Here is a 12,913-nt window from a genome sequence, read left to right as displayed (position 1 = left end):
CTTTTATACGTATTTTCCACATCTTCGTGTAGGGGATCCGAGTAACACAATCACAACCGGTGGGTTACTGTATTGGCAGATATTGAAAATATACTGAGAGAATTAAAATCATTGACGCCTGAAAAATCGATACAATCTGTTTCATTTCCTTGCAAATATGTAGCACATATTGCAATCTCCGGTGTAGGCATAAAAGAACGATTTGTGAATCTCCGTATTTGGTTACCTCTGCTCTCTTACAATAATCGTCTTCGTATCCTCACGAGCGCCACTTTCCGGACGTGAATGTCGCACATTATAATGCTGGAATTTGAAAAATCCTGTAATGGCAAACGTGTCGCTTTGGGTGGAATAGCCTGCCATTCACCAAAAAGTCAGATATACTTCTGGTTTTATTCTGGACAATTTTTTTATTACGCGGTAACCAAATGAGTTGAGGAAGTTGGTGCTTCCACCCGCCGATGCGATTTCTATTCCATGCCTCAGGGAATGGTTGCGCATCCTCTGACTTTGCGGTGTTGCGTATACGATAGTATACACGCCAACAAAAAGCCAGAACAGCCTACTCAAGCTTAATAGAAAATAATCGTTCAGCTGTATCACCCTTTCGGTGCCTAAGTGCTATGCCACTCGAGGGTTGCACGAGGGCTGAGATACTGCCAGGTTGCCCAAACCCAGACAGGGGAAGTCGAGAGGCAGAGGTCGGGTTCGAACCGCAGACCTCCCGGTCGGTAAATTCGCGCTATAAGCACTTGACCATCTCGCCCAGCTTGTAACTGACTGAATCCGGTTGAGTGAGTGTTTTGTCTTGATGGACGATCGTGCAACTCTATGAGAGCGCGAGAAGCGTCGAGCCAGATATGCTCGATCCAGATTGGCTGGCACTCTGACCAATCAGGGCATGTCGTCCGTGTCCTGCATGTGACACTTCCGTCCAAATGATGTGATGTTCGGTAATTAGAGGCAGCTGGCCTCCATACAGTGAGATTGGTGTTCATTCGTGATACGCCTACGCAATTTTTCGACCAATTACTAGTGTGGTGGCGAACCAAACCACGTTCACAAATCAGGATGAATGATGGAGGATGTTCTGTAGACGAAATTCTCGATTCAACCGCGCAGTACCCCTACGACGTGAGTTCATTTAAAAAGGATAAAGACCCAGAATAGCTCGAATAGACTATGCGACCAAAATTTCAGGAGCTTTCGAGAACAGTTTACAAGATATGATGTTTTGCCTATCAAGATGGCACCGAAATTCTTTCACTGCAGTTACTCTATCAGCCTATTTTCAACAAGGAAATGAACGGTATCAGTCGGTCCGGATGTTGACATGTGGATCATTGGCAAGCCAGCCTCTACGATGTGGTGACTAGCTGTCAGCATCGGAAGTTATTTCCTTCCGATCTCCTATTGCCGTCTCATTAGAACATTCCTCTGACTACTAATTGCATCATTGAATGATTAACGTTGATTAAAAGTCTAGACATTTAAGCCAGTCGACATTTCAAGGGGCCAGGCAACCAGTCAAATGCACCGAACTCATTTGTGCTTACAAACTAAATGACCGTCTTTCATTCGATTGCCCTGACTTCCCGAATTGTTCGACTTTTTGGCGGTCAAAGCAAAATACTACGGTTAATTTGTTCCATCGAAAATGGTATCAGTTTTGGTGGTGTACTAACCGCGAATATTACTTATCCGGCCTTTCTATCTGACTACGTTTGCTCCGCTTGCCAAGACACCAAGCCATCTTACTATTACGTGTCTTTGTTTTCATAATTACCCTTGGTTTTTTTATCAATTTTCGTGAATTAAGTGAACAAACAAACCAAACAAATCTACTGGTAGGTATTTTCGTGCAATAGATTTACTGACCGAATCCCTCAGCCATTTCATTTTTTTAGGACTCGTTATCTGACAAGTTTGTGTGGACTCGAAAACATCGGTTGACATTAGTATGGGCACGAAAGATCGGCGCCTAACTGCCGGTTGGTAGTGATATTCTGTCTTGTCCATACGCATAGTGGATGGCGTGAACCCTACTGTGGATAGCCGGTTGCCCCTTTCCGTTTCTCGGTTAGCACCACCGTTAAGCCTCAGCAGACGATGATGTCACACGCGCGGCAGATTGTCGAGCGAAAAACCAGCGGACCTATCCGTCCCTAGCTTAGAGGAAACCGAGTTAATTGCGTAGATCAAGACGAAACACTGGATGTGTGGTTGAATAGTAATGGAGCATAGCAAAAGCTTTGGCAAACTCTTGGGTGCAGTGGGAGCGGAATGCTGCAACTGAGACCGTCCTAATTTATAGCTACATCCCAGAGTGCGGTAAAAGCTCCAACGAATTGTCTGGAAGTACACCGACGTAAGACACCACTCTGTCCTACTGATGGCCCCAGGGTTTCGGTGAACCAGGAACACCAGGTAATCTGCATGTTATCCACACCGTGTACCGCCCACAAGTAGTTGACAACAACCCGTTCCATTCTTCAACCATGGGTTGCAAGCATGATGTTTCAAATGGATTACTGATTTTTTTATGGGAGTATGCTGGCTGTACGGCGCTCCACCGCTTTCTCTTACAAAGGTTGAGGTGTCACTGGTGGACGAAATCCAGTATTTGAAATTTCGAGCTTTGAACAAGCACTGTATTTTCTGAAGTGTTCCTGCCTGTGTTCTTCTGTTGAATAGACAGGGACGAACTGAGAACAAAGAGAGTTTAATGCATTGGTGTTTAACTGGTCTCTGAGTAGGCTTATTGAGCCACCGCAAATCAAAGATGGACAAAGCAGAGAACAAGTTTTATTTTTTTACCCCGTCGTTCTTGCACAAATCCACATCAGTGGACAAGAAACCACAATACACCTGGCCGATACCGCCTGTGTGGATGATAAGGCTTGCTGCAGACAGACGTCTGCTCATCGGAAACCAGTTTGATTGGTCAATAACTTTGGCCAACAAACTTAGTGCATGGCAAATACTCAAAAGTCCATTTTTTGAAAAAAAAGTATTATAATGGTATCAGACTTGCATACCGAGCAATACAAGGCTCCAGTTTTTGCCAACGTTCACCGTTGACACAGACCCGGGAGGCCGAAATGAATTTTAGAGGATCCTCACCAGAAAACTGACGGGACCGATGAAATGTGGTCACTGCAGGGGAGATGTACTGTACAAACAGGGTTGGAAGTTTTGATTTTTCGTAGCTCATTTCATGTGTTTATTATCCGTGTTGTTATCCGGCCAGGTTCCGACGCACAATGTAAGCCAGCTTGCGTAGTTTGAATGCATCTAGTTTTATTGTCCAAGGCATGTGCGCGAGTCGCGCCACGCTTCTGTGTCGCTGTTTTCAAAGCGCGCGTTTGGTCGAGCTGCATGTGGTAGCGCCCGCAAGGACGTATCTAACACAGAGAAAGAAGGTCCTGAATCTCCCTTGAATGTATGCTATTACGTGATGCATGCGAAGAAATACCCGGAACTGCTGTCCATGCTCTAAAAAATCGATTTCTCACTGTGCATTAGTTTTAAGCGAGGTTGGCACTTGGCCTGTGCATTCTGCCGGTTCAACCACTAACCAACCAGCCTGTTTTGAATGGTGCATTTTAAAAGTATGGTTTCCTCCCAAAGTGTTTCAACCTAGCGTGTGTGTTGTTTGCCAAGTCTTTGTCCACCATAGTTGCGTGAAAAGCGTTTGTAAACCCACACACTCATTCCAGACTTTCCATTTTCAGATTTCAAGTTCGATGGTTTCACGTTAGAATCGTGCCGAAGCATGATATCCATGATGGACGTATCCTTTTCTGAATTCTTCTACCAAGCTTGTAGCGTGGCATCATTTCTGATCCAGAAGGAAACAAGTCTTTTCCAAGACGACAGGGTTATTTTGCGATCATACTAGTAAAGTTGACAGCGTGAGGCCGCAGTTTGCATGCATAACTTTATCTTTTGTCAGAGGAGCTGACCACACATACATACACCCTCAACTGCACCAAAAGAATACTTTATTTGAGTCCAGCTTGTAGTGATGAGCTGTTAGTACCACGCTGGTCTCACTATATTCAAAGTGGACAGAATTGAGATCCTGGTCCTCCACCTAATGACGTGCAATGCTGAGGAGCGATGCGGGGAGGTCATACGGTTAGAAGGAAACTTTGGTAAACAGGAGCATGAGATTTTAAAATCACCGGTGCGAAACACTGTATTCAGTAAACCAATGGATGGGTCCATATGATCGATGGGACCTGCATTCTCTCTCCAAAGCACTCCGTTGTGGCGCGATGCAACATTGAGCAGACAGATAGGGTTAGCTAAACTCTATCCCCGATACACGTGATAGTTTTACGCTGTAGTACTTTCCTTCTGAAGATTCAATTTTAATAACAACCTTCTGATTCGAAAGACAATCAGAATCAATGTATGCATGGTATTCACCATAGCTTCATGTGTGACTTAGTCAAATTCACTGAACTCGCACCTGGAAGCTGTTTGTGGATTTCGATCGCATGCTACTTGGCGTTCAAGGTCAGGACGGTGTCAGACCTCTGACTGTTCTACCTTGTCAGCGTGGTCCAAGCGAGGCTGAACAGTAAAGATAGTCTTTTCCTGCTTCGTCAAGGTCACCCTTCAGCTAATGTTCAGAAAGGACCACCTCAAAAGCTTTGAGGAGATGAAAAGTACAGGCAGCTGACTGGAGCTCATTGGTCATTGTCCTGTGGAAAATTTTATGGATGGATCTCCAAAATTCCGATATTTTTTCTCAAGAAATGCACAATTCAGCCAAGTTAGTCATGGGAGCTGTCCGGGGGTATCACTGAATGAGGCAAAAGTTGATTGAGCAGCTAACTGGAATGAAAGCTGTACAGATCCCCGACATTACCAGCTAACCTGAATCTGTCTACAAAATTCTACTTCATGACACGTCACAAATCAAGGCATCGTGACTGAAATTGGTTTCAAGCTTCAAACTCCATTCTTAGTGAAACAGGAGTCGAGGTAACATTCGGAAAACGGGTGATCCAGCATCCTTGTCCCGGAATGTATAAACCCGACTCTAGGTTAGGTTAGGTATTTTGAACTTACTGTGATTTATCAGGACGGTGCCCGCGTGACCCTTAGATTCCCAGTACCAAATTATCGATTTCAGGATAACCCGACCACCGATGCTTCTACGTTGCTTCCCTGTAGTTTCATCAAGTTAACAGGGTTTCCAGTAGTGCGGCCCGGTGACCTGAGAAGTTGTTTCCGTTCTCACTGTTTCTTATTATTCACTGCTTCTGGTAGAGTCAGCTTCAACAGCTCATATGGCAAAGGGCTTCTCTGTTTGATTGTTGGAGCATTCAGCGTATCCCTAGTTAGGTTTGGCTTGTTTTGTCATATATGAATACGCGGTTTTGGTTTTCCGCCAGCTGGTATTAATTTCTCCAGGTCAACAATATCAACAACATCAACTCTGGCTGCTGCACCATCTGAGAATGAAAGGCACTCATCATTTCCGTTATTTAACTTATCCGCTCCGTTGGAAAACAGATGAAGTGCTAATTATCAAGCCTTTTAACTGCAACAATAATGAAATTTGATGCTTTGGTTCTTTTCTTCCACGAAATGCAATTCTATGAAAACATTTAAGAGCCTATTGTATAGTTTTACTTGTGTAAGCAAGCCCGAATATTTGAATAAAGAGACTCACGAAAGTGACTAATAACGCGCGTGAGATGTTCATTGACTAGACATAACACACTACACATAAGGTTACTGAGGACTCTTAGACACGCCTGGTTTCGCTCATCTTGTCGCTCATCAAGTAGGCACACTCCTCTAGTTTTCGTCAAGCTTGTTTTAGTTCAGCCGCTTATTTATTTATTTATTCATTTAGTTGGGAAAAGATTTAAACGGCCCATCCTAACAGACTCGCTTACGCTCTTGGGCAGTTTGCTCCTTGACCGATAAAATATTTCTCCTAGTTCGATCGCTCGGGTATGCTCAACTTCGATGAGTTCAAAACGCTGTGGAATTTACTTCGTCTGTGGAAGGTGAGTTTCATCAAGCCGTATTCTGTTGTTCAGATTGTCAGTGGGCTTTTGGTGTCCTACTTCAGCTTCCCGTATCGCCAGGCCTGTCATGCGGGAAGTTCGATTGGGTTTTTAGGTCCCAGACCGGAGTGCACTGGTTCCAGCTGCTACGGCTTCGTTCCTTGATAATAAGGAGAATAAGGGAATGAGAGCAACGCGTTGAACGTGATGGCCCAGTTCTGTTCGTCCAGTATGTCAGGAAGTAGATGCTACGCAATGAAGGTGACAGCTTTGATGTAAGGTCGTCATTCTCCGCCTGATACGGTCATATTTGTCAGGGCCAATAACCACTGGCTTGTGTCGCTGGAAGAGCAATGGACAATTCCTTAAGTCACCGCCCAGGAACTGAACATGATTCCCACCCAACTGCGCACTGATGTTGTCTCCTCGTATGGTGACGAAACGTTTGCAAGCCAATTACCAAGCTCGGCGAGCAGATCAGCAGCCATCTGATCAACAACCAATAAACTCACCCGAGCTACCAATAGTTCACCACATTACCAACATGATTCCTTGCCTATACCAAGTGCCTTTTCAAGATCTGGTCTCAGTCTTCCGCGTACTGCATATCTCCATATTATCAGCACTAACACTGCTGGCAATTTTTGAAGTCTTTATCAAAAATAAGGCTTGATTTTTGAGTCAGCCATCTCAACCTGTCCAATGGAAACCCAAAAACCGGGTCGAATGAGTATGGTTCATCTAAGCTCTTTATATTTCATATTGCGTGAGTTTCGAGATTAATATTGTTTGCTGGCTGCGCGAGCCTGCATTGATTTATCTCTGAACGGGAGATGTGGTGCCCAGAAAATCACCGTCTTTTTTCAAACCACTCGAGAACAAAGTTGACCAAAGCCGTCGACCAAAAGAAACTTAAAGGTCACAACATCTGTTTTCTCCTTGATAAGTTGCCCCCACCACATTGTTCCACAATCTTTAATGCTGGGACTTCAAAAACAATCCAAGCATTTTTAACACTTATCGATTACTTCTGTTCTGTCCGCGTGCTGTTCCCAGAATAAAGCGCGTATCAATTCGATTGGTTACATTCGACAGTCTGGTATCGATTTTTGTACCTTGTATAACCAATGCACAAAGCAAATGAATTTTTGCTTGTGTTATCCCACGTACTCGATATATTTAAGGCCTGGTTCTACCCGTCCTCTATCCAGTACTTTTGGTCATCTATTTTGTATTAGACTGTTTGAACTGTCAAACATTGTTTGTTCTTGGAAGGGCCTCCAAATGTGATACATACATAGGACGTACGGTTTGTCGGATGTAGAACACTAGGCAAAATTAATCTTGCATTCATACAATCGCACAAACAAACCAGATTGCTTCAACTTTGCAGCTTTGTGCTCCTTTTTACTTTTGGCTGCTGGATAATGCCTTGAGAATTGCAAACGTTATTTCCACGTAGACGATACACCTGAATTAAATGTAAATCCTCTCAGGGACGGCTTACTTGCTAACTATATAGACTGGCTGATGCTTAGCTGGTCTCGAGTGAGGAATGAAATACAACTTGGCGTGTCCAAGTCCTTTCGATTGCTGAATTTGATGAAAACGAGCTTTCCTTTTGTTTTTTTTAAATATGGTATTGCAGTCGAGCACATGGTTTGCTATTCGGTTTGGTTTGCTCCACTTTGATCTGATCTGCAGATCAAACTAGAGCAAGGCGGATTTCGGTTAGAGGTGCACTGTGTACGCGAATTCGTACTTGCAGACTCCTTCCCCTTGACAAACGATTCGAACACATTGAATAAAAGATACATAAAGATGTACTGGTGAAGGCACGTACTTGTAGCGTGAAAATGAACTCCAGAATGTGTAAGGATTTGTTGCTTCGATTCCGCCTGGAATCTTCAACAATAACGTGTCCATTCTTGTGAGCAGTGCATAGTGCCCCCCCCCAACCTCATGATAGGCACCTCCGAATGGAGGCCACTCCCTTGGGAAGTCCACAACGGCTTACCTCAGAAATCACCTTTTGTTGCTGAATCCTCTCCGTTCAAGATAGTTTTGACTTATCGAGAGGTCTAAATACCTCTTTTCCCGTAGTGTCCCCTTGCAGGGGTATTATTGTGGTAAGACAAATCAAAATTCGCAAACATCTTTCTAAAATAAAGGTCGTATGACAGTATGGGCCTGCATCGTTGACACTGCGTCACTGTCTCTTACACAATGTCGCTGACTCAATTTTTCCCTTTTGCCCCCTCCTTGTCTTTCAAAGACGGCATTCAAAAAGTTTGACGTGGACAAGAGTGGATGTATGAACTCATTCGAGCTGCGAAACGCACTGAAGGCTGTTGGTACGTTTGCATTTTCACCGTAAATGCAGTCGTAGAAATCAATGACCTTGTATTCAGCCTTTGACTGCGTACGAAAATGGCACATACCAGAGTTATTTATAGAGATCATTTTCCTGTGGAATTAGTCGCTGCACATCGCATATTACCTACAATGATAACTGATTACTTTTTAGATCTCAGTAGTTTCGTTGTTCTTGAGCGAAACGCCGAGTTCAAAACTGCGTTGTTAGTTTTGCCGAAAACAACCATCGGTACAAGCTGGCCTAATTAGTGGCATATCTTCCGACAGCTAGTCCAGTCACTGACGGCTGTGGTTTTCCCAGTCTGTTTCTGAGAGAAGTGATGAAAATCCGCAGGCCTTTTGCTGAGTGCATCGTGGCATAACCACAACATACCGTGTGTTTTCCTGAGGTTACAACTTCGCCGATTTTCTTTGATCAGTCAACCATTTCAGTTAATCATTCATCATTTAGACTGCCTACAGTGTTACGCTACAGTTCACATCGGATTTCAGGAACGCTGTCAATATTACAACAGTACTTATTTTATGTAGGTTTTCTCCCCCGCACGATACTGTATGAAAAGGCTAACGGGAACCAAGCCCAGTATGGCTTTCTCCTTTATTGAGGCTTGCTGAGTGGGCTTAGCTTTTTTTACTTTTTCAAACCTCATTTTGTACTTACGTCGTACCTATTTCACCCAACCGAAATAAAAATCGCTACTCCAGAGGATTTTAGCGAAACACCGAACTGCGCATCTTGTTTGTGATATTCCCCAAATAGATTTGCCGCACAAAAGTCACTTCTTGTTAAAGATGGTTCGAGGTTAAAAATGCTTAAGTGCTTTCCTAGGAATGACACTTTCTGTGACGTTGACGAAAATTCTTCTTTGACAACCCATTTAGCTGGCTTAACTCTTTGTGGACCTTCTTTGTCTGCCTTTTTTTGAGAATTTCTGCCCATCCCGTTCCATGTTTGAACACCGAGCTATAAAGTTTTCGGGGTTGCGCACTTATTTGTAGTTTGAAATCGTCAGGGAAATGGTCAACATAGTGTGGAAGACTTATTGACACGGAAGTGCAAGCCCTCCCTGCTGCACATTCATCTCTGCCATACAATGGCGAAAGCCCTCGTGCCACAAAATTCCCAGTTAGAGGGCTAAAAGTTTATTGCCGGCATAAACCTAAATTTGAGGACATTTTCGATCAACCTTTTGCTCAATCATCGCACCGATTCGTCAGTTTTTGGTGATACTGAATCGTCTGGTTGTCGTTTAGAGTCGTCACCATCATGCTGAAAAAGCCTCATAGCACGCTCCGATAATTTGACTAAACTTGAATGGGTGGTCTTGTTGTGTGAAACAGACCATGCTGAGTCCAACAACAGATCGGTGTGGTCGTCGATCTGGCGATTGATTTTTTCCCAGTCTACTAGAAATTGTTTAAGTAGCCGTCTCTAGCTTCCAATCTTCAGAACTAATCGCACGTAACTGCACATTAAATTTTTTTGTCGACAGTTTTAAAATAGAGCACATTACTAAAACATGCTTGATTTAATCAGGTAGATTTTCCTTGTTTATGAGTTTTCTCGGTCGCACCTTCTAACTTGTAGTTCTGCAAGAGTTACCTCTACTTTGAGATCTGACTGCATGGTAGGAGAATTTAATACTGGCACACAAAATGTCAGATTTATTCACCCTTAATGTCACATTTGGGTTATCCGCACGGCACTACTTCCGACGGATTGTTGCCATTTCAAAACGCAGAATAGTGTTCTTGATACTGATTGGTCAATTCATCTGTGGCATTAGAAGAGACACTGATGGCATACGTTCCAGTTCTAATACCCTTAATCCTCACACTTGAGCAACTCTTTATTGGAAATTAGGAATCCTTCCGAACTGAAAGTAGTGCATTCGACTCTGATATGATGGGTCGCAGCGGTGCTATAATTAACTATCTTCATGTTCCAAATGACTATTTTGCAGTTTTATTTGAAGTCAGTTTTGTTCACCGATTAGTCGATCGACGACATTAGAAAGCCCTGCTTTTCTTCCTGGGCTTACTAGTATTTAGGGCCAATGTGGAGAAACGCTTCCTGACGTAAATCAAGTTACCCCGCACTTAAGAACTATCCGGCCTTTCATATGCTCTCTGTTGCACCTCTTCGCGAGGTAGTTGACAAGATTTTGCAGTATCCAAGAGTTTTTGGCTCGTGTACGTATACTGTTTGTCGATAAAGTGGCTCTCTATCTGTTCGATGAAATTGCCGGCCGGCGTGTAAAGGTTTCGCCACCAATTATCATCGTCGTGGCGCACCCCTAATTAACAATTTTCACTTAACAGCCGTGGTGCGTACTGTCTGTGGCATTCGAAGAGTAATCCTGCTTGTGGGAGAAGGTTCTATACGCGACACTCGCTCTGATAGCGGCAAAATTCTGCTTATTCCGAACAGATAGCTCCCAGCAGCAACATGTATCCTGACCCAGCTAAAAAACATTTCGCCAATTGAACTACTAATTATCTACGAGTAGCTGAGAGGAGTGTCTATGTCAGTTGTTCACATCCTCTGTCGTGCTTGACGCGGTCTGTTCAGGTTGAGCAATGGCTCCCAGAATTCCAGAAAACAGGAAACAAAGCTAACCAACCTATCAGAAATATCGCACCACATTATACAGTGGTATTACTGAAAGGTTCACAGTCTAGCATTCTGTGACACCATTGAATACCGAGTTTTCCCCCAGTTTTCCCATCATCCAATCCGTATATTTCATTTTGGGAAGAATGAACGCACCTACGGATCTGCGTTTTCTGCACGTATCGGTGCATTGGAACTAAATGATGTTGCTCTCTCGGGATTGTGAATATGACGGGAAAGTGAGTCCGTCCTCCCCCCATCCCTTGGACACGAGAAACATACCGGTGCAGCTGAGTCATAGGATCAGAGGCGCACATTGTACTCAGTCATTTTATGGGAGTGAGACTGGACTCTGACTTAGCGTTGAGCACACTTGGCGCGAGTCATACCAGCTCGCCCACCGAACGGTCAATAGCCGATTAGGCTTGCTGTGAACCAGGCATGGGTTTCTGAATGAATAACCTCACTAGGATGTAACACGTTTGTACCCACTATCCTATACAGTCTAGCACTATACTAGATGATACGGTCATCAAGTAGCAATACGTTTACTGACCCGACTTTGCTGTTAAATTTTTATCACTTTCAGAAGGCAGTTTTATTTCCTTTTCGACTGACTTGTTTAGTTTTTCGTTCATTTGACGTGCCTGTGGTTCCGAGCAGAGGCATTCCATGTGACAAACGGTTTGTGTTTGCAATAACTTTCACTGAACAATCCCACCATTTTTTCGAAACGCGAATAGACTACATTTGGGCACTGCAACGTCCGCTTGACGTTGACCCAGTCTAAATTATCGAAATCGAGAGTATCTTGAATCTTCCTGCAAGTCCAAATGAAATTTGTGAAGGCAGTCGGTACTATTATCAAGCCGGGTGCATTGTGTAGCGCTACTGTACAACTTTTCAGCATTATGGAGCTAGTTACGTTTCTCGTACGGATAACATCGGAAGGGATTCGTGTGTAAAGAAGACAATTATTATCTTGTGCAATTACTGAAAGCATCATCACGATTTGGGACTTCACCTAATCCATTAATTTCTTCTAATACTAGGTGAACGAGGTACGTGGTTTTGCTGAGTTTTGAAATAAACATGCAAATATATATTTCAGATGAATGCTACTGACATGCTCCATAACGGCGGTGCTCGGATTCCGCTCCTCAAATATTGTTCGGTCCTCGTGACAGACAGACCCGCATATCATATTAGTTCAGCACTCATCTGTCTTAGTTTCTTTGTCCACTTTTTTAACGGCAGTGTCAAAGGTTGCGTATCGCAGACTGTGGTGGCATGTGACCGGGAGGATTATGATTCTGCTTTCAATTGGTCGTTGACGCTGACCAAAATAGAATTATATCAGACCAAATAATCTGCTCTTTGTTCTCATTTCCCGAGACCAATACCTAATCAAAGAGTAAGCCGCCAACAGCATCAGCTGCACGACGCTCTCCCGGTGGGCACTGGCAATGGATTGTGTTTGAATCAACAACGACCAACCAACAGATCTTGTTCGGATGGCAGGTGAAGTAATCATAAAATTGTGCCACTGAGAGAATCTCTTGTGAACTACGACAGCCGATTTGTTCGCGCCTCCTAAGTTCGCGCGTGTAAAAACGGACATAAGAAAAAAACAGTTAACCTGTGTTCTTGAAAATACCAAAGCCAGTATCCATGGGCAAACTCAAAGTGGCCAAATGGAAAGAGCGACGCAGAAATATTGGAAACGGTCACAGACGTAACAACCACCTAACTACAAGTGCAAATAACGAAATTAAGATTGGGAGTGCGTATCTGCTGTTAGGATCGCCAGAAAAGTTCACGTCACCAATGACGGCGTGTGCTAGCGAACGTCTGAAATTGGTGCGAGAGAATAAAACAGAGTGGGAATTTC

At 43.7% G+C, this 12,913-nt stretch overlaps 1 protein-coding gene across 1 annotated transcript in view; it reads left to right on the top strand.

Annotated features, from left to right (window-relative positions):
• Positions 1-12,913, top strand: part of T265_05949 (hypothetical protein) — a gene marked incomplete at both ends in the record, with an annotated part of 83,200 nt that overhangs the window by 64,881 nt on the left and 5,406 nt on the right. The window contains 3 exons of the mRNA XM_009171096.1: positions 3,735-3,793; positions 5,964-6,032; positions 8,308-8,386. Of these exons, the coding sequence (XP_009169360.1) occupies positions 3,735-3,793; positions 5,964-6,032; positions 8,308-8,386 (207 nt within the window). The remainder of the gene's footprint in view (positions 1-3,734; positions 3,794-5,963; positions 6,033-8,307; positions 8,387-12,913) is intronic.

Source organism: Opisthorchis viverrini, assembly GCF_000715545.1.
Source record: "Opisthorchis viverrini unplaced genomic scaffold opera_v5_118, whole genome shotgun sequence".
Taxonomy (NCBI): domain Eukaryota; kingdom Metazoa; phylum Platyhelminthes; class Trematoda; order Opisthorchiida; family Opisthorchiidae; genus Opisthorchis; species Opisthorchis viverrini.
Note: the sequence above shows the minus strand (reverse complement) of the source record. Positions and strands in the feature narration are given on the sequence as shown.